This window comes from Lonchura striata, chromosome 6 (genome assembly GCF_046129695.1).
Source record: "Lonchura striata isolate bLonStr1 chromosome 6, bLonStr1.mat, whole genome shotgun sequence".
In the NCBI taxonomy this organism is placed as follows: Eukaryota; Metazoa; Chordata; class Aves; order Passeriformes; family Estrildidae; genus Lonchura; species Lonchura striata.
In genome coordinates this window covers 38,791,196-38,815,298 of record NC_134608.1, presented here as the reverse complement: position 1 = coordinate 38,815,298, position 24,103 = coordinate 38,791,196, and the positions used below count along the sequence as shown (strand labels likewise).

At 43.2% G+C, this 24,103-nt stretch overlaps 3 protein-coding genes across 14 annotated transcripts in view; 1 reads left to right on the top strand and 2 right to left on the bottom strand.

Annotated features, from left to right (window-relative positions):
• The window catches only part of CKAP5 (cytoskeleton associated protein 5), a 53,022-nt gene extending 48,720 nt beyond the window's left edge, over positions 1–4,302 (top strand). For 10 of the 11 annotated variants that reach the window (XM_077784175.1, XM_021533361.3, XM_021533350.3 and 7 more), the window contains 4 exons: positions 365–448; positions 542–701; positions 2,235–2,389; positions 3,569–4,302. In XM_077784175.1, coding sequence (XP_077640301.1) covers positions 365–448; positions 542–701; positions 2,235–2,389; positions 3,569–3,823 — 654 coding nt within the window. In that variant the 3' untranslated portion in view covers positions 3,824–4,302. The remainder of the gene's footprint in view (positions 1–364; positions 449–541; positions 702–2,234; positions 2,390–3,568) is intronic. The other variant, XM_021533360.3, reaches the window with a different exon arrangement.
• Positions 4,303–6,964: 2,662 nt separating this feature from the next.
• On the bottom strand, positions 6,965–16,733 carry F2 (coagulation factor II, thrombin). 2 transcript variants are annotated; one of them, XM_021533362.3, is made up of 14 exons: positions 16,601–16,733; positions 15,546–15,709; positions 14,547–14,571; positions 14,290–14,340; positions 13,742–13,847; positions 13,530–13,660; positions 11,606–11,902; positions 11,134–11,247; positions 10,732–10,855; positions 10,082–10,249; positions 9,584–9,757; positions 9,293–9,471; positions 7,978–8,048; positions 6,965–7,257 (listed from the first exon to the last, which is right to left on the bottom strand). In XM_021533362.3, exons 1-14 carry the CDS (start codon positions 16,677–16,679, stop codon positions 7,114–7,116), a joined length of 1,827 nt encoding a protein of 608 aa, XP_021389037.1. In that variant the 5' UTR covers positions 16,680–16,733; the 3' UTR covers positions 6,965–7,113. The 2 variants fall into 2 exon arrangements, with proteins under 2 accessions (XP_021389037.1, XP_031360887.1); XM_031505027.2 differs by lacking the exon at positions 16,601–16,733 and having other exon boundaries at positions 15,546–15,980.
• Positions 16,734–22,057: 5,324 nt separating this feature from the next.
• ZNF408 (zinc finger protein 408) lies at positions 22,058–24,049 on the bottom strand. Its single transcript, XM_077784414.1, is given in 11 exon segments — positions 22,058–22,099; positions 22,101–22,255; positions 22,258–22,594; positions 22,628–22,771; positions 22,773–22,828; positions 22,831–22,869; positions 22,872–23,082; positions 23,084–23,263; positions 23,265–23,452; positions 23,455–23,674; positions 23,963–24,049. Coding segments are annotated over 11 exon segments (1,659 nt in total).
• Positions 24,050–24,103: the final 54 nt, after the last annotated feature.

Sequence of the window (24,103 nt, the reverse complement as noted above, 5' to 3'; positions counted from 1 at the left end):
GATTGGTTTGACCCTCTTCTTCCTGAGAAAATTCTTTTCCATGTCAAACCACGACAAGTACCCTGCAGGAAATTCAAATGTGCAGCAGAAGTTTTATGCTGCATGGTACTGCATCTGATCCACTAAAAGTTAGCCATATCCAAAACATGTTTTAAACACTCTCAGAAGGAGTCCTACAGCTTCATTATGTCCTTACTCACATTATATGTATAAATTGGCTACGTAGAACCCTGATCACTTCAAGGCTTTCTTCATCTTGGAAACTCTGTATCCAGATAGCAGATCTGAGGGTGTCATGGGTTTGTCTGATTTCTTTTTGATTTTATACTTTGTTTTAAAAGTCTCCTTTTGTTTATTTATTTAGGAGGAAAAGGCTTCAAAAGCCAAAGTCAATGATATTTTGGCAGAAATATTTAAGAAGATTGGCTCAAAGGAGAACACCAAGGAGGTGAGTGCCCCCTTCCTGCAAGAAAGAGAGCATGGTACACTAGAATAGTTTATGGAGCAGTTGTAGTAATAAATGGTAACTCTTCCCTCCCAGGGTCTGGCAGAACTGTATGAATACAAAAAGAAATATTCTGATGCAGACATTGAGCCCTTCCTGAAAAATTCCTCACAGTTCTTCCAAAGCTATGTGGAAAGAGGCCTCCGACTGATAGAAACAGAACGGGAAGGGAAAGGACGCATTGCTACTTCTACAGGTACATGCTATAGCAAAACTGATTGGTTTGTGAGAAGCAGAGATAGAACAGTTACAGGTCTCCTGGTAGAAATTAATATTTGCATACACTTATGGATTTCTGAAGCAAGCCATGTATTTTCTTGCTGCTTGAGTTGCTTCACGAGGCAGCATTTGTAGGGAGTATGCATTCTTTGTTTACAAAACCAGAAGTTATAACCACACTAAATGTAGAAAACATCTGAAAGGCTTGGCAAACTTGTGGTTCTAATCCATATCCTGTACTGTGGGTTGGGCATTAGCTTGTGTTTCATGTGTCTGGTATCAAGAATTGGTTCTGCAAGGTATAAAGCTGGTTTAAAACAGCAGCAGCAGCTGGCAGATTCTCCTTTTACCTTTTTACTAAAAAACATATAGGATGCTTTTAATAGTATTATTTTCTGTGGAATTGGAAAGTTTATTTTTAAATAATATGAACTATTTCTGCAGAATTTGTGATTAATTGGATGAATTACTGTAGAACTGTTGCTGAGTTTTTATTGCAGATAAATACAAAGGAGTGCTTAATTAAATACTAGGGAAGGATTGTGACAAATTTTTAGCTGTCAGTAAAAGCTGATATACACTCTAGCAAAACTACCTCTAATCTTTATTTCTTACTCCTGTGAAACTTGAGCCTTTTTTCTACTACAGTTCCTTTTCATATCCCTGTATTGTAGATTCCTTTAGAAAGAAAGTCTGTACAACTGAGAAATATTCAGCAGTTTTCAAAACTTAATTTATGTGCCACAGTTGTCTTTTTTTTCCCTTCCCTAACTTTAAGTCTGATATAATAAATCATGCTGTTCCATATTACAACAGTACTTTATTTAGAGTAAGGTATAATTGCTCAACCTTAATTCTCCTTTTAACTATTTTAAACACCCTTGTAGTTAATTAGTGAGAACAAATCCTTGTCCATTCTAAGTCTTAGAATTTGCAATTCTTTTAATAATGGAAAAATTTATTTTGGTCATGTAAATTCCTTTTTTAGTCTCTTGGTAGAGAAGCTTTAAAAACCTTGTTACGTGCATTCCAGAAATCACTCTTTGAGACTCAGTTGGAATAAAAATCTTCAAGTTGCACAGATGAGAGATAAAGAGGGCTTAGAATCAGTGGTAAGCCCAAAGGTATGACTAAACTAGAAAAAGACAGACATCTCCAAGTATTTCCCACCTTGTTAATTGGTCAGTTCTCCCACTGGACATTATGGTCACTGCTGATGCACATCAGCATCCTCCTCTCCCTACACTATTTTCTTCAGCTGTTGGCTTCAGCATTTCTAGAGCTGCTCTGCAGTCACTCCTTAAATTTCTCTATTTCTTTTCTTGGTTTTCAGTTGTCACTTTTGCAAGGAAATGAAAGGCCAGATGTATCTATACTAGCAAATGCAAATAATAGGTTGGTTAATTCTTCATCCATTGCATCTTATTTCAAGGAACTGACCAAGAGGTTTACGCTTTTCTGATGTTTCAAATTTTTTTAACTTTCCTCCTTCCTTCCCCTCATCCTCCAGGAATTTCTCCACAGATGGAAGGAACATGTGTTCCTGCGTCTACCCACACTGTATCTTCATCTATAGGAAACACAAATGGGGAGGAAGTGGGGCCTTCAGTTTACTTGGAAAGATTAAAAATCCTCAGGCAGCGTTGTGGCCTTGACAACGCAAAGGTATTGTGCTTGACAACACTTGCAAATCCCCTGGGGAGGAATTTGATTTGCTCTTTTTTTTTTTTAATAATTCAAATGCCAGAAGGTAGATTCCAATCAGAATTTATGATCTTTGATGTATAATGCATGTCCTAGCTACTCACTGCATGTCGCTATGCCTAATATAAATGGCTTTAAACTCATTACTTGGCCAAGTAGGCTTGCATTTCAATCCACTCTGTCTGCATCACTGGTGTTATGTGCAGGTTGTTTCCACAGGCCTGTAGCTGATTATCTTTCCTTGCTAAGAAGTTGAGTCTCAGAAAGCTTCAAACAACAACTTTTCTCTAATAGTTAGCACCTCAGGCATGAAGGATGTGGAACTTCTAGACTTTCTGCTCTAAAACAACCATGAAAGCTGAATTAGAGCTTTGAAGTTTTATATATTTCGGGTGTATGGATACTGAGGTGCAAGAATGATGAATGAGCTTAGTACTGGAAACCTGTGGACCAAAATTTCTTACAGTTCAATGATCTGTGCGTTTGGAATCTAGTGACAATTCCTGAAATTTTAATTTGGCCATGAGAAGTGATGTTCATTCTAGGAATAGTCATTCAGATGCCTCACTGTTTTAACCTTTGACACAAATTTGAATATCAGCTTAGAGCTCTGAGAAGGGGAAATGTTTCCCAGATCATAGTAACAAGGTAACTCACTCAGATGGAAATATCAATTGGTGGAATTGATGCTTTAAGTCTTTGACATATTCAGTCTTGCCAGTTAGTTAAAGTTTCCTCTTCTCATTTTTCCAGAAAATTCATTGTCTGCTGATGTTACACATAGGGAGGGATTTTTCTCTTGTGTTAGAATTTAGGCTGTTCAAAACTCTAGCAGTCTAGCTCAGTAAAACTCTTGTGGTCTGCAGGGAATTTTTTGGTCTTGAAAGACTAGTTTGTGTCCCTGTTGACATGAATTTAAACAGTAACTACTCAGATGACTGAGCATTGTAATTAGCTTTGCATGGTTCTGACTTGGACAGCAACTGACTGTATTGCTCCAGATCCTCTTGTGTTGTAGTGCTCTTTCTCTTTCCTCTGTTTTTAGTGCTTGTAGAGATGAAAAGCCATTGATTATGATTTGTGCATTTTATATGGCCTTTATCACTATATGTCTTAACACTTGACTTTTCTCCCTCATAGCAGGAAGACAGACCCCCTCTGACGTCTCTGCTCTCTAAACCAACACTCCCTACAGTTGCATCCTCTACAGATATGCTTCACAGTAAGCTCTCCCAACTGCGTGAGTCCCGGGAGCAATACCAACACCTGGACCTGGACTCCAATCAGACTCATTCCTCTGGAATTGGAACTACCCTGGCTTCACCATCTTCTGCAGCAGCCAATATTGATGACTTGAAAAAAAGATTGGAGAGAATAAAAAGCAGTCGCAAATAGAGATGCAAAGAGACGGTGTCGCTGTTGCTTGGGGCTGTCTTCAGCTTTAGTTTACTAAACTAGAAGTCTTCATAGTTAAATGGCCTCATTTAGGCCTAATGTATACAAACTGGTTTGTGTATAATACAGTGGATTTTGGGGGGTTGAGTCATTGTGGCACAAGTATTTGTACATAATCTGCTTCTCAGTGAGCATCTCTTTGACAATAGAAGGCTGTCTGTGTATTAGTTTTAGTGTACAGACCTGTAAACAACCATCTTCTCGCTCAGACTAGTTTCTCATGACTTGGGGTTTTTATTTGTAAAGTTGTCTTTAAAATCTCTTCCTAGTTCTTAACTCTTAGAAGACCTTTAGTGATTTCGCTTTTAGTTATGTGAATTCTTCTCCATGTAATCCTTGAACTGTTGATTCTGTATGGACACATGGCATGAAGTAACTACTTTAAGTGTCTTTTGTAAATAAAGTTTGCATTAACTATACCAGCCTCTATAGGAACAGCAGCAACTGCTGGTTAGAGGTCACTCTATTTCTGAATGTTAGTGACTGGGCATCTAGAAACTGAACTAAGCTGACATGAACCTTGGGATTTGGATACACTGTAAGGAAGATGAGTGGAAATACACTGTGAGTGCAGTCCTGAGACTTTGCACTCTTCTATAAGCAGTAGTACATTTTTATATAGTTGCTTTTTTTTTGTTCTGGAATGTTTTTGTAACTTGAAAATATTTAGTTTGATGCAATGTTTATTTTGAATTATCTAGTCCTTGTGATGCCTTTACCCAGATTGCATTGTCCCATCTGAGGGAGCATTCTTTGAGGAAGCCTGCTGCTGTTGATATGGAATAGAGTAGCAGTGGTGTATGGTCAGTGGACTCATTTATCCTGAACTCATCTGGTTAAGCAGTGTTCCTCATGCAGGTAAACTTCATTCACTACATTCTTTTTGCTCTTAAACAACAGATGTTACCATTTTGTAACTAAGACGCCTAACAGAACTAGTCTGCAAAAGTTGTAGCCACTTCTTTTTTTTATGAGTGAAGAGCCTTTTCCAAATAATGAAGATTTAAGACAGACACTGCATATCCTTTCTAGCCCTTTCATTTCTAGGGAGGTCATGTATTTTCACCTTACTGCTGCACTTCCATGTGAAAACTGGTTGTGAAGCACAAATTGCAATCTGTTCCATAGCTTGAACAGAGTTATTGAAAGGTTGGACAGGCAGGCTTAAAATAACACACATCTATGCCAGATTTTTGATCTGTTCCATGTAACTGCTGCTTTTGTTGTTTGCTATGTGGACCAGCATAAGAGCCATTGCTGAAACTGTCTTGCCTGATTACACTAAAAGCGTGACTTTAAATTAGTACTTGTACAACAGATCTATGCCAGAGCTTCTGCAAATGTCTGAAATCTTCCTTTCACAGGACCCCTATACTGGGGTTGCAGTTGGCATAATGCTGCTTGGTGCTTATGGTGAGTTTGCACACTGTGATAGCAGGTGACCACAAGCATTCTCCATCCTGTGTTAACTGATGTAATCCCATTCATTGCTCCACTGCCTCAACTTAGTAGTCAGAGTCTCCTTTCAAAACCTGAAATGAGCATGCACTTGTGGAACAGAGCTCTGTTACAAGTGGAGGTTTGGCCCTTATTGGTAAGTGCTGTGGTTTTGTGCCCTTAAACTGGGGCAGTTTGTGAATAGTTTGCGTTGGCTAGAGTTAAATTACAGTTACTGCCACTACCTCTCAATTACTAGCTGCTCTCTGAAATTTAGTGACATTTAAATTAATCCATATATTTATTTACCATATTCAGCAGACATTCTGAAGAAGTATTTGTTAATTAGCTCAGGATGTTAAAAGAGTAATGCCTGCACACCTGCATAAACTATTTTAAATTTGAAGCTGAATCAGAAGTGAAATACAGGAATAATTGAGTAGCAGAAGATATAGTTGTTTTTATGAATGAGTTTTTGCCCTGTGTCTTTGTAGTGTTTGGTTGGACTCAATAATCCTGGGAGTTCTGAACTAAAACTTGTGCACATAAATTAATAAAGCCTAATCTTTAGCCCAGACAATATTTAAATAACATTAAACTGAGTTTTAAAAATTATTCTTCTGTATTGTTTGTAACAAGTCAATATGAACAGTGACTTTCTCCAGAAACTGTATGGTCCTGGTTCCCCTCTTTTGTCACAGATTATTTGATAGTAGTGAAGCAGTGAGGCTTAAAATATAAACATTAGAAGGGCTAAACGTTTTCAGTGTTCAGTGTATGTGGTTATCAATGACTTTAAACAGTCATAAAACTTGAGCTGTTGAGGTCTTTTCCTTCAGATTTCTTTGAGAGGTTGGTTTTTCTGCTTTGTTTGGGCAAAAATCTCACAATTGTCTTAGTAGAAAATAGAGTGGAACAAAGTGTGGGTGGTCATAAATTTGTGTTTACTGCTGTGCTTCTGGATCCTTGGAGGTCCACAAATTCGTGCTAAAGAGGAGTTTATGAAAGACTGAAGCTTGTTTTTGGAGAGATCCCTCACCAGCCTTTATAAAACAAGCAAACAGGAATAGTGCAGGATGTTTTGATTGCAGGCTTTGACAATGACTACACGAATTGCTTCCTTCAGAATCTTGCTTTGCAGGTGGAAAATACACAGTGAGGACCCAGGCCCACCTGCTGTGTAGGAACTTAATGGAAGTACCGTTTAATGTATTTAAGCCACTATTCCTTTGTAGGATGAATTGCACACAGTGGTGCTGGTATTTATTGCCAGCTGTTGTAGCTGAGAACAATGTTTGCCTGATCAAAACAGCTTCTAATTGCTTTACTTTTGACATTGGTGTTTTTTGAAATGCTACAGGTACTGTAGGGTGGTTACCTCTGGAACATACATGGGTCAAAAACTAGAATAGAATCTTAGTTGTCTTGAAGGGAGGAAAGAGTGCATGAAGGCATAATCTTGCTTGCTGTGACTAACAAGGCCATTGTGAGGGGTCCAAAACCTGTTGATTATAGCTGGTGGAAGGGAGGGGAATTTGTTTGAAGTACAACAGGTAATTAGCAGTATAGCTAGTGGTACTCCTGGCTACTGTCATCACGTAGACACAAACTGCAACTAAACTTAGCATGATAAAAGGAAGAAGATGGATTTCAGAGCTTTTATTCTCAAGGGATAAGACTTTCCTTTGTCAAGTTGTAAGGATATAACTTGTTTTACTTCAGGATCTTCTGTGCTTATGTTTTAAAGTGGAGCATTGTAGCAAAACTGAGACCAGGCAATGTAAATGCTTCGTCTATCGCCCCTGATTTTCGATGACTTTTCGTATCCACTTTTTCAGGCGAAATACGTGTGTGTAAAATCCATATTTGCCATCTCGGTCACAGCCTTCTCCCCATGAAACTATTCCCACTTGATACCAACGGTTGTCATCTGGGTTCTAAAGTAAAGGAAAAATGGGATTGGTACGAGGAGCAAAATATCTTGATGCAATCAGAGAATCATTAAGATTGGAAAAGACTTCCAAGATGAAGTCCAACCTTTGACCAAACACCCCCATGTTAACTAAATTGCAGCACTAAATGCACTCTTTCAGTGAAGAAATTCCTCCTGATGTCCAAATTGAACCTCCCTTGGCACAGCTCGAGGCCATTTTCTCTTGTCCTTTGCTTGACAGGAAGAAAAAGCCTAGTGCCACCTAGCTACAACCTCCTTTCAGGAAGTCTCCCCTGAGCTTCTTTTTCTCCAGACTAAACAAGCCCAACTCCTTCAGCCACCTCATAAGACTTGTACTCTGGGTTGTTTAGCAGCTTGGTTGCCCTCCTGTTTAATGATGGATGCTACTTTGGGCTTCAGATTGGCATCTCCAGCAGAGTTTGTTGGAGTAATTTTGTCTCTACTCTTAAATCTCTAATTAAGAATTGGCCATCTCTCATGTGTCCTGCAGGTGATCTGAGATCTGTGATATGCTGAGAGCTCAGTATAGAAATGGGGCTTGATGACTGCAGGATTGGTCTCCATTGCTCACCTTGGGCATGAACTGCGTTTGCTTCAGCCACTCAGCAGTGGCACAACTCTGCTGCTTTTTTTAGACTATGAAGTTCAACACAGAACAAACCTATCTTTGTATATATTATAAGCTTGAATTTGTTGAACATACCTTCATTACAAAAGGTCCCCCACTGTCCCCTTCACAGGCATCTCCTCTCTTTAGTGCATCAGGACTGTAACCTACAGGCAAGAAAAATGGACATTTGACTGTACGGGAAGTGGCTGGTGTTGGCCATGTTTTCTTTAAGGTTTTGGGATAAATGGCATAAATGTTTTGGGACCCATTATATGGTTTGCTGATTCAGTCAACTTGGACTTCTGTTTTTCATACATGTAAAAATTCTAACATTGCAGCTGTCTTTCCAGCATTCTTGAATCTATCCTCTGTGCTCTCATTCCTGTTTTTTCATCAGAATTGCTGTTAGTGTCAGTTGCACTGACACTGTACAACAGCTGTAGCTTGAGCTACTTGAGCTAGTGTGCTTTTCTTGTCTAGAAGCTTATTTGTAATAATCCATCTTCCCTCTTCAATTTACTATAGAGATTCACTGTTATACCCACTTTCACTTTTCTGTCACGGGAAGTTCTGCTTTTCCTCTCCCCAGCTGTCTTCCTGAAGTATCACTATGAAGGGGAAGAGGATTTCATTCATTCCTGATGAATTGGATAGTATCTCTACATGTTCCCATCACCACTGTCTCCATTTTTTTTCTGTATGTCTGCATCTCAGCTATTTCATAGGATGTTGTCCAGAAAGAGAATCCATAAGAGCTCTGTATTTTCAGCATACTCATGTAATTGGCTCTCATCCTAACTCAAGCAATTACATGCATTTAGATGCAAGCAGCACAAATTTAGTCAAAAATTACGGGCTTGCTTGTAGGAACTGATAAAGTCTGCACAAATTAAGAGTATAGCAGAAACTGTTAAATTGGTACATAAATCCATAGTCTCTTGATAACTTGAATTGTGTGTCCACTTCCCTACTCACTCAAAAAGGAACAATGCCAGAAGAGATCTAGGAAGGTAGGAGCCTTCAGAATTTGTGGCTGTAAGTATGAATGGGCTCCAAAAGATTGAGACAAGCTAGTAGATAGGATAATAGGTGTGCAGCCTTTAATTTAGGAAGTCGCTGAACTGCTCTGTGTACTGGTGAAAAGATAATTTTACTTGTGCTTAGTTCTCCCACAGCTGCTGCTGCTACATAGTACCATTAGACTAGTGCCTGATAGAGTTGGTGTTGCAAACCTTACTCCTAGCTTTAAGTTCTCCAGCTTTCATGTTTTCTGAGAGCTGAGAAATCTCTTAACATGGGAGAATTATTCTTTGTGGAGGGCATTTACAAATTTATCAGAAAGTAGTCTTGTTGCATGAGTCAGACCAGGAGCTCAGAGCCCTTGACTGCTGTCTCCAGTGTTACTTACCTGCACAGAACATGTTGTCAGTGACTTTGACTCTGGTGGATGCCTTGCAGGTACTTTGATCTACAATGGGCAGATTGACTTGTTGCAGAACTGTGGGCAAGTTGGAGGGGCTAGTGGCCCATGTTTCTTTCAGGTTTCCCCAACCAGTTACCCTCCCTTTGTAACCTGCCAGCATCAGCCTGTGGAAGGAAGCAGAAGTATAATCAAATTTATTGAAACAGCTTTCTTCTGCCTAGCACTCTTATTGGAAATAGCCTTGAGAAGTCATATTTTTCTCTCTCTTCTCCTCACCTCTGCACAACCTCTTTGGTAGGCAGGCAGACAGGATGGATGTAGTCACTGAAGCTGATAGGTCTCTTTAAGTGCATGAGTGCAATATCTCGGTCCATGTTCTCTTTCCAGTTGTATTTGGGATGGATGATGATTTTATCCAACAGAGCAATCTTCTCTTTATTCTTTTCATATCTGAAATAGTTATGAAGGAAAGAACTCGCTGTACAGTAGCAGCTGAGAGTCCTCTGGAGTTTATGATACTCTCAGCTTTGTACCATCTGAGACAATGCTGTCTTTACATAGGAGCACCCTTTAGATTTCCCAGGCTTCCTTGCTCCTTTTACTTCAACCTTCAGGATCAGCAAGAGCAGCAAATGACAGCCCCACTAGATCCTGTTATTAAGAGGCATGTAACAGTTATAATACTCCATGGATACTGAATGACAGCCCAACTTCAAAGTACCTCATTACTTCAAGAGGAAGTCTAGTTCCTTCTCACTTCATTCAGACTCTTACTTTGCTCTTACGTGCTTGCCAATCCGCACCAATATGTCACTTGTACTCAAGTTCTTGTCCCAGGGTGGATAAAAAAGACAATGAGCAGCAGTCAGGATCCAGCTGTCACTGATAAGGCTGGCACCACACAGCAGCTCCTGAGGAGACTTTTTGTAGAGCATCACCTGCCTGAGAGATGAGGAGGAAGGAAGCCCTTAGCAGGAGTAAATGGGTCCTGGTGTCTTGTAGAAAGTGCAGGTTTGGCTGTGAGCAGGAAACAGCATTGCTCTATACTGACAAAACTGAATAAATAGCTCTGTAGCAAAAGTGTTCCCTGGACATGTAGATCATATGTAGTAGGCCATTTACCCCATTTCTTTTACCTGAAGAAGTTTCTCATCCTTTTCGTTCCAGCAAAGCTGGAAAGAGGAAGACATGAAGATGAAACATACCAACACCCTTGCTTTCTCCAGTGGTTGCATACTTGATTCAAGAGGTGAGTTTCTTTCCAACTATTTTAGTACTGCTCTGTCAACCAGTTGGGGAAGCTTTGATTAGAATCTGTAATTTATGGACACTGCCTATGTTAGGAAAGCCTTTTTATTTCTACCTGCTCGAGCTGAAGAGAAGGAAGACACAATCACCAAAGACTCTGCAAAGACAATACTTACCAGGGGGAGCTGCCAACTTCTGCATCATCCCCACCAACAACTCTTCCTGTGTAGGAATCCAACAGCTCCCTCTCACTTTTGTCTGTTATCTTTTTCTTCTCAAATAAAGGACGAGTGCCACAATCTGAAAAAAACAAGCAATCTGGCTTTGCTACTCTACCTGATTCACAGCAGAGGACTGTTGTCTGCAGTCAGCATGTGAAGCTGGAAGATCCTGGTAAAGGAAATGCTTACTAGCTCCATGATTGGAACTGGATATTGACTTCTGAGAGTTCTTCACTGAATTTAAGTATCTTCCACTGCTTTTAACGGCTTTTGGCTAGCTGATGTTTCTGAGGAACAGTAAATAAGAAGTGGCTACAGCCCTTCTGCAAACATGCTGTACCTAGAGTTTTTGCTCACCTGCTTCACCTGAACCAAAGGTTTTTTCATCAAAGAAGGTTTTGAACTCTTTATGAGTAGTAGAACGTCCTGATATTCCCTCAAACTCTTGGTTCTCATCCTCTAGCGAGCTGTCTAAGAGATGGAAAGACAAAAAAGGTAAAAAGCTTAAGTGTAGTTGCCATAATGATCAGCAATGTAAATGTTCCTTTCCCCACACAGTGGGTCTGAGGAAGGAATGATGTTTAAAAACACCAGTTCTCTTTTTAATTGTCCACCAGTATGAGTTTTCAGGAAGAACACCTGAGAGAGGTAACAGTGCTGTGTACCTAAGGCAGGTTAGTACATGTGATAATATGGACAAATAAGATTCCTATGTGCATAGTGCATGTACATCCTTGTCTATTCCTCCCAGGCCAAGCGCTTCATTCTACTCCTGTTATTTGCCACTGCTTCAAATATGTGCCTACCCAAACCTATGCAGACTTCTCACCACAGTAGTGCAGATCACAGTAGTCAAAGTAGGGTGATTCATCTGTGACACACCAGGCACCCTCATCATCTCTGTCTGGATTCCGACAGTAATTCTCCTGCAGCTCCACTTCTGGGTCAATTTGTTTTCCATGGAGCACCTCTTTAGCTTTCTCAGAGTTCCATGGCAGACATTTAGCTCCAGACACAGTGACTGAGAGAGTCCCTGTGTAAAGCGTGCCTTTCTCTGGTTCACAAGGCCCCATTGATGCAGATTCTACAGCCGGTGGAATAAATGGAACTGTTGTTCTATCTTCACCTGGAAAGACAGAGAGCTGTGATTTAAGCCATAGCTGTGCACTCAGAAGTACTAATTGCAAATAGCACAAGAGACCCTTTACTAAAGCCTAGAGTTCTATGGGGCCTCCCATTATGTTTGGGAGCTCCCACCGTGTTTCCATGCATGTGGTGGCCCTCTAAAATACTGCAGTGTCAGAAATAGTTCAGCAGTATGTGAAGTGAGGCTGGCACTATTCATCACACTTCTCTTTGTCACTAAGATATGAGGAACAATATTGTGTTCCCTTCTGGGGCATCTTTGAGAACCAGTTCATTGGATAGGTAGGTGTCTCAGGCGTCATAATTCTGCTGTATTAACTCCTTCAACACCTTATTCTAAAATGCATAACTAGACCATACTTGGGGGAGCCTTTTACTGTGGTATTCTACTAAAATGACAAATTTAATTTTTGCCAATATTTCTAAATCTAATGATACATGAAAAATTTTTGTGCAAGACTTTTCACACTTTTTCTTGCAAGTGTCCTAATGACTGCAAGTTTTAAGTAGTATTTCCTGAAGGAGTGGGTACCCAATAATCTATTTTTGCTTGGCCTCAAGATGCCTTTTCCTCATGCACAGGGGGAGACCCTATGTGAAGAGAAACCCCATTCGACTATTCACTTTGGTGCACAACAGCCATTGGGCAAGTAGCATTCACCTTTATCGGTGGGATTGCTTCTGTTTTTGACTCATGTCAACATAATTATAAAAGAACTGTGCACAAACTCAAGGTTTTTCTAATCCTGCTATATCCATGCACATGGAAGTGTAACTGTAAGATACTGCAGGTCAGAAATTTACTGGTGAACAGAGGTAGCATAGATGCCTGATGGCTTCAAAGCAGAGCAGTATTTCTTCTCAGTTAGTTTCTGCAGACCAGAGCAATGGTAATGGCTTTTGAAATTTCAAAATACCCCATGTCAAAATGGTTGCTGACCTCTAATTTTACTTATGAGTTGTTGCTTCTAGTCTCTATTTTTGGAAGAGAAACTTCTGCTGTGTGAGAAGGCTCTCTCCTTTACCAGTTCTTCTGAGACAGAGGCCAAGCCCCAGAGGAGATGGCTTTGTACTAGGGAGAAACGGGAATGTGCAAGTGTAGGGAGATGATCCTCTATGTTCAGCTTAATGATGAGAGAAGGGTATCTTCTCTTTACTTGAAATTGTGAGTATTAAACTGCACACCTTCACAGGAGAGAACGTTAAGGCAGGCAGTCAAGCATAAACTAGTTATTTTGTTCTAAAGGTAGGCATTCAGACCAAAAAGCATTATGACTCTTGGCTGTCACAAATTAGAGACAGCTGGGCCAGGATTCTGGGGTGACTGACTAGAAAATACTGTAGTACATTCCAAGGTACTGCCGATACTGGTTTTAATTTAGATCTACATTAGTGTAATCTAGAGAAAATAGCTCATTATGTATGGGCAACTCAGTGACTTTTCTTCCTCATCTCCTTTACCCTTTAAGATGCAACTTCTCTACTCCTACTGACCTCTGTTCATGTAAGCATTCCCCCTCCTTAACCCTCTCCTTGACTGCTTTAGTGTCAGTCTCAGTGCAGTGTTTTGCTGTGAGTGAAGGGCTCTCTGGAGTGCTGGGGCATACCACACACGGGGATAGGACACGCCTCCCGTTCTACTGTTGGGTTTCGGGTATAGCACCACGGGCCTTCTGAGTTGTTGTCTGGGTTCCTGCAGTAGTTCTCAATGAGGTTGGGATAAATGGTGGCATTAAATCTATGAGAGACAAAGCTGGTTAGGCTAGGAAGGAAGGATACCCCAGAGAACTCTTAAGGGGTATGTGGGAGATGAACTTACTTAGGTATATGTGGATACTTGCTTGTCCACACTTGACATTCAATCCCAGACTTGGTTTGGCTAATTGTTCCCTGATAGTTCTGGCCCAGCCCAAGAGCACAGTTACCTGTCAAAATCCCAACAGTGCAAGCCAGTCAGTGGAACTGGATGTTGCATTTTGCAAGGTCAGAAGTACCATCCCCACATATCCCTTTAACTTTTGCTGGGTGCATGAGCCTGCAATAGCAGAGGCATCCTCTTCCTGTGAGAAGCCTAAGCTTTCTCTGCTTCATCAGAGGGAGCTGTCTGTGAGGGCTCTGTGCTTTGCTTTGGCTCAGAGCCTTTCTCAGAGGCTGCTATTTCAGTGCACAAGCCAGATTGTCTGTTGAAATGATTACTGGGGAAATAAAGAGTAAGAAATAATTTCAAATTCCTCCCCTTGTATTTTTCTTTAAAATTAGATGGCTTCTCTAACATCAGTTAAATTTCTTTTCTGTACAATCTCTGCAGGAAGCAAGTTCCTGGCACTCACTGTATCTAGGAGATTGAGGTCAGCATGAAGTTCATACCTTCTAGACAAGCATCCAGAATTGTCCTGGACTTTCCCAGGCCCTGACATACTAGCAAAATAAGAAGAAAGAAACACATTGTATGAATGCAATCCAAATAAGCATCGTCATTTGAACCAGGTTACCATCTAGAGACAAAACACAAGTGCTTAGCCCTGGAAAGTGAGCTCTTAAAAGAGGGAGCCATCTCTCCAGGATGAGACAGTGCATTCTAAGGAATAACAATACCTGCAAGACTCAAAACAACTTCAACTTACCTTGGTATTTTGACCAAAATATATCCTGTAAAAAAAAAAAAAAAAAAGAAAAAATAATTTAAGGACACAGAACATCAAACATCAAACCTTTCTGGGCTACCGCTATTGAAACCAGTAAGAGAATGTTCCATAACAACAAAAGGAAAGACTAATCTAGTTCTGTTTATACCAATTACTATGGAGTCAAAGCAAAAATGTGATGCAAAACCACATTCCCACACATCAGACTTGGCAATCAAGACAGTACTGTTGTTTCTAAAAAGACCAAAGATGTTTACAACCTTCATCAACCTGCAAAGCAAGCAGTGCAAGTAATGCAGTATGCTACAGTGCAGAAGTCCAAGCAGCTGAACCTGGAATTTCTAAGGCCATAGATCACATGTAGGTATTGCTCATCTCTGCCATGCAGCTGGAGGCTGATTGTTTTTGAAGTACTCCAAAGAGCTAGTGTCTTGCTGGCTTAGGCTCCTAACTGTTTGTTTATGGGTTTTTTGGGTGTGAAATTCTGCAGGGACACCAGCCTTGGGTCTAGGAACAAATCCCAAAAGGATGCAGTATCGGACAACTTTGACAGAGTGAGTGAGTCTGGAAGGCAGAAAAATAGACAGGGTGTGCAAAAGCAAAAGCTCAAGGGAGTCTGAGCAACCTGCACTTAGTGTTTTGACTACTATGCCAGTGCTTCTGTGGGTGTCTGGGATAGCAGTTCGCATGTATGGTACCATGCTGAGCTGGTGGAAGGTGCTTTTCGGGACCAATAGCACCTTGTCACTTCATGCATAGAGAGGGAGAGAAAAGAACCTGAGCTTTCAAGTGTATTCCCTGCAGGTCTCAAGAAGGGAAACTCCCTAAGGAAGCCTGAGCTTGCCGTGGGGCATGCACTCATCAGCCTCATCTTTAGCTCACAGAATTGAGTATTACAACCCTGGTCCCTGGCTGTGTGGGCAACCTGCTGGTGTCTCCCCACAGAGGCTGGCTGGGGGAATGTTTCCCGGTACGTACCGTCTGATCAGTGGATTCAAGGGCTTCGAAAGCCTCCTCATAACTGCATGTCTCCTCCAAGCACTCTCGCTCCAGGTTTCCCTTAAGCATCTCTTCTAGAAATCCCTTGTTGGCACGTCGGTGGCGCTTGAGCAGTGACAATGCCTGCCCCTTTTCCAGGAAAACTATCAGGTCAGAACACTGCCAGTCAAAGGGCTGCTCACAGCCAGAGGGCACCTTTGTCTCCCCTTGCAGTTTCCAAAAACCACATGCAGCTGATGTGGTGATCCCACAGCCCAGCCTCCCCCAGCACACCATACAGAGAGGAGAAGCCCTGTCATGTCTACGCTTGATGATCAGAGCAGGCTCACTGGAATTCATCCCATCACAGCTCCCATCACTTAAGGAACAGAAGCAACAGGAACACTGCTTCCTCGGCAAAGCTGCTCTGCTCATTTGCAGTTAGATAGAGGCTTGTTTGCTTTGAGCCTGCTGCTGTCCCTATCCCCAGCCACTGTATTTCTGTCTTATAAGTCTCAGACCACTGTGCTAAACACAACTTGGTTCCAGTTCATGTTCAGAGCCCCTGATTTGAGATGTGGAGACAGGTCTTCTCCTGCTCAGTAGTGGGTTGAAGAGTACTTAACCTCATGTTAAGAAAAGACAGAAGCTCCTTAGGGAGCAGTGAGCAGGCAGGTGGAATATTTTGTATGACCTAAGGTTTTGATAAGGCACAGCAGGACAAGCAATAGAGAATTGAAGTCATCTAGGTCAGCTGAGAAACTCTATTCCCAAAAGCCCCATGGTTATTGTTAGACTTGATCCTGGACCACAGTCCCCTCCCTGCCATTTCCCAGGTGACCCATAAAATGCACTGAGCTGCTATCACCAGCTGGCAGATGCAGCTGCATCCTCCTATGTTCACTCCATTCTCAGCACCCTTTTGCTCCCAGCTTCAAGCTTTTAGCCTGTCCTCCTGACTTGAGGAAGAAAACTTGCCACCTGTGTTACCCCTGGAAAGAACTATCTCTGTCTTCCCCCTGTCATCTACTGGTACTTCTGCCCTTGAGTCTTACCTCCAGCATGGCTCAAGGTGAGGTGCAGAAGGCTGGAGAAGAGCAGGCCCCTCAGTATGTTGGTTTTGTTCTGCGCCATGCTGTACAGCCGTGGCTGCAGGGGAATTGCAAAGGAAGCAGAATAAGCAGATTCACAGCCCTGCTGGGTTAATATTGAACCAGAATGAAGAAACAGGACTCCAGGTCATGGTGTGTCAGGGACAGTGGGACTCTTATCCCTCCTCTTTTGGCATCTCTCCCTCCTGTCAGAGCATCTTTGTTTCCTTACTTAACTTCCTATTTCATATCTAGGATGATGCATGAGTAGCAAGAGGGCAAGTTTGTCCTAGGGTACAGGGAAAATTTGGGCTGGAGAGAGATACCTCTGCCAGCTCACAGCCATCCCAGCCAGAGAGCTTGCTCCTTTTCCCTGGCTTTGCTCCTGTGCAGCCCCTTGGCACCATCACTGCCTCCCCACCATGCTGGTTCAGGTCCTTAATACTGACTGTTCTCAAAGGTTGTACTCTAGCTACCTCAAACACAGAAGGACTTTGAGACCTCCTTAGCCATTCCCAGTCCTCTTTTTAGCTGCAAGCCCCCCTGAGTGTCCCTAGTGCTCAGTTGTCTTTCCTTCCTGCAGTTATCAGTAAGCTCAGCCTCAGCTATTTTGGCACCACAACACAGTTTGTGTTCTCCCTTCTCCCTTGCCCATGACAATGAGCAGAAAGGGTGCCTTTGACAGCCCATTTGGGATTTAGATTTTCCTCCCAGTTAGGTTAGTTACCAGTGCCATTGGCAGTGCATTCTTCGTAATGCCTTATAATTCCCAGCTGAGTGGAAGAGGATGAAATAGCATGAAGGCTAGGCTCCCCCTTTTCTTCCCCCCTTAGTGGAATGTACTAAAGTCCATCTAAAAGGAAACAGAAACTCTGACAAGCAGGGAGCTAGCACACCCCAAACCAGCCAGAAAAACAAGGGCTTCCAGGAATGGGGAGAGAGGAATGGTCTGGATGTAATGACATCAGCTGTTAAGTCAAGAAGTGGACTACCAGAGCTGGGAAGGCTCTAATGGTTGCTACAGCAAGCAGACTATTGGCAAGAGTGGAAAAACAGCAGAAAGCAGGGCAGCATGGGGGTAGTCTCAGGAATCTGCCACATGGAGCAAAAGTGCTTCCTGCCAGCAGGGAGCATATTTTGTCCTGTGCCTCTGTGCAGCTGATACATCTGTAATGTTTATCTCCATAGAAGAAGTGCAAATATTAGCATTAGGGTGGCTGAAGAATGACTCTGGACACTGGTACAAAGAGCAGTTGCAGAGTCTTCCTTCCTCACATAAGAGTATCTCCTGTTCTCATCCACACACATCTCTACTCCTCGCTATGGATTTTGAAAATACACCTTTAGAAATGGCTGGAATTCCCTGGGTGGAAATGACCTGGGTGGAGAGTGTGTGAATGGGATTAGACACAACCCTGGAAATCCCCATGTTACTTAGCAGGGGAAGCAGCATTTAGGTAGAGAGCGCAGGCAGGGACAGGGAAAAGCACAAACAAGAATGGTAAGGTCAGGCTGCTGCTGTGTCCCACACAGCCACCTCCACTCCTCACTGGAGGAGGAGCAGCTTTCAGTCTCCTCAATCACTTTCTTTTCTGCATCTCTGTCTCTTCTTTGTAACAACCAGGCAGCTTAAGTCAACGTTGTTACGCATAGATTTTTACCCTCTGCTTGTCTTTCCTTTAAAGGAAAGGTCTTACCACCTTCCATGGGATCATGCAGTATATAAGGCCAGCTTTAAGCAATGCTACAATACAGCAGTTAACCTTGGTTATCAGACAGGTATGAATATCTTCTAATACCCACTTATGCCATCTTCCTTAAACATTACTTCTGTTCTGGTTCCTACATTTATTTTGTTGCTTAAGCATTTGTTTGAAAAACCCTTACTGAAACTGATGATTCTGTCACTATGTCTGGCTGTTTCTTGCCCAGCTGCTTTCTGCTGCTGCTGCTCTTTCCCGAGCGATACAAGACAAACCCACCTATCAGGGCAACTAAGTTGTTAACTGTAACTGCTGAAACTTCTTATCTCTAGATTGCTCAAGGATACATCTATCACTTAGATGTCTTCTATTTCTTTACATTTTGCTTTGTAATTGGAGATTTTCACTACATCCTGGGACCCTTTCCAGCTCTTTCTGGTGTCTCACAGCAATGTTAGTAATTAAAAATGCTGACTCTTCACACTGTGGCCTTTCTCCTTCCGTAATGTGCTTCTAGGGCTCCTTTCTGTTTCTCCCATTCCTGTGGTTAGCCTCTGCAGCAGCACAGTATGCATCAGCTATCACCACCTCTCCAGGGATGACTTCCACCCCTCCAACATTTACCTCTTCCATTCAAACCAATTTTTTATAATTTCATTTTCTTTCTGCCTTCACTCACCTATGAATGATGGATGCTATTTTCTTTCTTAGGACAAGAGAGTTAAGATACCTTTTCCATCCAGAGTTACTGCTTGTAACACAGTTGGGAATTTTGATCTCTTTCGTCCTATGTGTTAATTCTTCTTTTTAAGTAAAGAAATTTGGCTTTTTTTTTTCTTTTTTTTCTTTTTTTTTTTTTTTTCCTGTGTAACTTTTCAACTTCCAGGGAGCAGAATATAGGGGATTTGGCCTTGGCCCATTTTCTTGGACCTTTGTCTGCTCTGTTATGGATAGTTTGCTGGTTCAATAGTTGAAGCGTTTATTAATCTGTTCCTAAAGTGAGTTATACAGTTTGATCAAAGCAACATCTTGGATACAATCAGAAACATGAAACCTTTATCCCTTCACATGGGAGTTCCCCTGTCCCCGAGGGCCAGGACCCAGAGAATTGTCTCCTCCCTGTGCAGCCTGTTCCTTTTCATTCAAACACCTTGGTCAGGTTTAAGCCAGTTTACAACTTGGCCAGGAACTGAACCCTGATTGTGGTGTGAGGTTTAAATGTAACACTTGTATGCATGCCTGACACCTGGTGTCACCCTGCCAGCACAAAGGACCCCAATCATCCAAAAGACCTTGGCATTTGTCACCCAGGAGTGTTGCAGCAGCACCCCAAAGATTTGGTGAAGCCTGCCAGCATGGTGGACTTCATTACCCAGGAGAGCTCTGTGCTTGCTGCTTGAACCTATTATGGGTACACAAAGCAGGCTGTGTAGCTGCTCCCCATGCCAGCATATGGCACCAGGCAGGCACATATCCTTTTCCTTGTTATCCTTCTTCCCTTCTCACCAGGATCCTGACAACTGCACCAAATGTAATGCACTGGCATGAGGGCTTGTTATGGATCCCAATAAAAAAGGCACTCAGAGCCCACAATGTAGTCATTAAAATACCATTTACTGGACATAGCCATGGCACCCTGTACAAATCCCATCCCTGCTGAGGTTCTTTGGGGCTTTTATAGGAATTTCCTAGGAGTAAACAACTTTATGCAACATTTTGCTGTCAAGAAAAAGGTTGTTCACATGAGAACATGCTGTTTCTAAGACAAAGACATGGTGGTGGCATCACCATCAGGGGCCTATGGGAATCACCTATGGGCTCCTCAGAATTAGCCAGCTAAGCTTATCTTGCAGCCAAGTGATACGTGCAGCATGGCACAGACATGCTCCCACCTACTCAGATCTACTGTCAGGTGAACAATGTTTCTGTGAAGACCTCCTAATTCATAATTGCTCCTTCTACCTCTCTCCTGTTACCTTGGAATAAAGAAGCAGATCAGCTTAGGGAGTAGGGGTCTGGGTCTCCCTGCCCCTTCCCCCCCTTGCTCCCCCTTCTCTCCCAGTTCTGCTGTGACAGAGGGCACTCGCTTCAAACACAGCACATGAGCTCAGCTCCAGTGAGAACATTCCGCAGCTGTGTCAATATTTGAGTTTGGATAGGCACCAAAGAGAGAGCAGTAGGAAGCACTGCACCTTCAGATACAAGCCCCCTCACATGCCTGTGCTCCAAGCACTCAGGGAAGACTTAGCTCACATGCCTCTACAGAGAAAAATAATTAAAAATTAGGATACTCAAAAGTTTCTCAGATGAATTCACCTTCCATCTTTACATCACATCAAAGTGTCATGGATCTCACTCTAGCACCTTGTCTGCAAATAAGTCATAAAAGTTCATGAAAAAAAAAATTAAGGTAGAAACCGCAAAGAGCAGTTTTTAGAGTGTCACATAACTGTATTCATAGCACCCCAAAAGGCAACTGTGCTACTTCTGATTCCCTGCTGCCTTTTGCAGTGGGCATAAGAAGCCCAGAGAATTTAAAGCCACTAAGCAAGACTAAACAAAAAAACTTGAGGAATTGCAGATGTTTGAGAGGCATAGGACAGAGAACAATAATGGCTAAAACTGAGGATTCAGCAAATGAAATTGGTGTTCCTGCAACATGTGAAGAGAGTGCAGAGCAGGCAAGTCTGAAAGACCTGTTAGGTCTGATATTGTCAGCTCTTCCGAGGAAGTAAAATTCACATAGCTGTGCACTTCATTCCTGCAACATGACTAATTTACATCAGCATGCCTCAGCTGGCAAATGGGCACTGAAGAAGATGGAGCACAGGGGATATTGAGATGTAGTTGAGGCAGTGCTGTCTTTTAGTGTTTTGGTGCAGGGGTTGGAAATATGGGGAAGAAAGGAAGCAAGAATCTGTGAACAGGAACAAGGGAAAAAGTTATTGAACCCAGCTTGAACGTGGAGAGGAAATCTTCTTGGACAATCTTCTGAGCGAGGATGAACTAGTCAACCTTTATGTGGAGAGATGAGGAGCCTTTCAGCTGGGGACACTGAAAATTGCACAGTGAGACACAAAACTATCCTTTTCATGTCCTCAGACCAGGTAACATCAGAGAAGGAACATTCAGCCCTAGCTCCAAGGCAAAACTTTGCTTCTGCTAATTGTGTAAAATACTCTTTATATTACAAGTTACCTTGTAAACACTTGGAAAGCTGCTTACCAGTAATGTCTGGCACCAGCATGAGCTTCAAATTATCAGAAGTGTTGCTTAGGTCCAAGAGTAAAAGCCCAGGAAAGTGCTTGAATAGCAACAAGTAATTAAAAAACTTGAAAGGAAGGCACTGTTCAAAGTCTCACTGCTTTGAGACTTTTCCTGCCTTCTCTGCAGTCACTGTCACTGACTGACAATGTAACACAGGCAGAACAGAAGCACTGCTCATTAATGCTGTGTCTTCTCTAAGAAGTTATTCCCATCAACAGCTAATGCCTTCCCTGTGCCAGGCCCAGCATGTGGCATGTGTAGGCTCATAGCTTCAATGAGCAGCTACTGCAAAGACGTTTATACAGGCAGTTACCTCCAAGACTGGTAATTCTTCCTGGGGCTGAGCCACAGGGCCTTGTTGCTAACAGAGAGATGAGAGAGCTAGGTTTTATTTTGATTTTTTACCTCATTTCAATAAGTACAGAAGATCAGCCAGGTCATGCTGGGACAGCTAGGTATCAGTCTTGACCTCTACCACTTCTGCCACAGCTCCTGAAGCCCATCCCCTCCTGGATGATGACCACATCACACAGTGAGGCCTCATCCTGCATCATAATGCATTTGTCGTCATACTTGAAGAGGATGATTTTGATTATATCCTTTGCTGATGGACACATAGCCTTTGTCCCGTGTGCCCCAGGATCTGGAATCTGCCTTTAGACTAGTAAGTAGCAATGCAGTGAGTGCTGGCTGTGATCAGCAGCTCAGCCTCACTCACTGGCTTCAGCACCCCCAACACCATGAGCAGAGTGAGCTCTGCCACAAGTCCCCGCTGCTGGCCTTTCCTCTGTGGCTTCTTTCTTGCTGCTGAGGTAAGCCCACAGCAAGTAAGGCCACTGTAGTGGCGAGTTCCTTTTACCACCTTGCGGGCAAGGACATGGTGCACAAGGCTCTGGGGAAGGACATAGCATCTGCAGGGCTTGCCAGCCAGGTGAGATTTCTGATGGCACCACAGCTTAGTGGCCAGGGTGTAGGAGTTGCTGCACTGCTTGCAGGTGAAAGTGCACTACCCCATGTGCAGGCACATGTGGTTGCACAAGGAGCTGGAGTTGGCCAGATGACACCCACATAAGGCACACTGGCACCTCTTGGGACCAGCTGGGCCAGTCCCAGCAGCCAAATGGATCTTCCTGTGCATGCAGAGACAGAACCAGCATGCAAAGGCTGCTGGCACACTGCTGACAGGACAGGGGGTGCTGGCTGCTGCACAGAACCTGGTGTCCTGCAAGTCTCACTTGGGGCAGCAAACCTGGTTACACTGGTGCACTGGAATGGCCACACAGCTCTGTGGGCCAACACATGAGTCTTGAAGCTCTTTTCTGAACTACAGCTCTTGCCACACTCTGTGTGCAGGAGGGGCTTGTGGCCAGGGAGGACAAAGTGTTGCTTCTTGGGGTGGCAGAGCCACAGGAAGGCTTTATCATACTCCCTGGAGCACAACTTGTGCTTGATCATCCCCTTTTGGAACAGAGATTTTTAGATGGGGGCCTGGGCTGCCAGAATAATCCTCCACCAGCTGTGTATGTTCCTTCTGCCACTTGGGCCCCTCCAGTGAGTCCTTCCCCTGATGCTCTGGGAAAGCCAGTTTGAAGGTTTTGGAAGCTTTGCTCTCCTTCTCACAAATCTGTACAATGTCTCCTTCTGTAGGACTGACTGGGCTTCTGGGGTTCCTGCCCAATTGTCCTGCCATCAGATTCCTTCAGGCACTTCTGGAGTGGGCGGGCTAGAGCATGTACCTTGCATGGCTTGCCAACCAAGGGAGCATTGAATAAAACCCTACTCGAGAGAGACAACAGATCCAGGTCTTCAGGACTTGCTACCTGCTGTCCCATTTCCACTTTCTTCTGCTGGGGTCCACACCCTTAACCAATTTTTCTTTGCACCTGCCATTTGTCTTAATGGTTGAAATGGGCTCAGCATGCTGATTCTCAGTCCCCAGCACGTTGGCTTGTTATGGCTCATGTTTGGAAGCTTCTTGCAGTCTGTGGAAATATTTGGTGCACAGCCTGCTAACAGGGTCATTGAGGACTGTGGTTTCACAAAGGCATGATGGGTGAATTAAGGCTAGCTGTTATGTGACATGGTTGCTGCTGGATAAGAGGAAGATGAATGCTGGAGGTGGATACTCTGCTATGCAGTAGTCCTGGGGCTCTGCCATGAGAACCATTACTTCTATGATCTTTTTCCCTTTTAAACTGGGGAAGAGGGACGAATTTCTCACCAGAGAAAGTACCCGTGCAGCACTGCTATTGTTTCAGAAGCAGTATTTCGAGGACATATCGTCACGACCGGCATAAAACAGGGCGCCGTGCTCTTTTCTCGGCTGGCAGCTCCTAAAGCGGCGCGCGGCGCGGACCGACGTCCCGCAGGGGCTGCAGGGCGCGCACAGGCCGGGGACAGCTGGAGGCGCAAACCCGGCGCTCGGGAAGGCCGGGCCGCTCATCCCACCCGCTCGGGGCCTCGGCAGGCACCTGCGAGGGGTTCTGCTCGCAGGGAT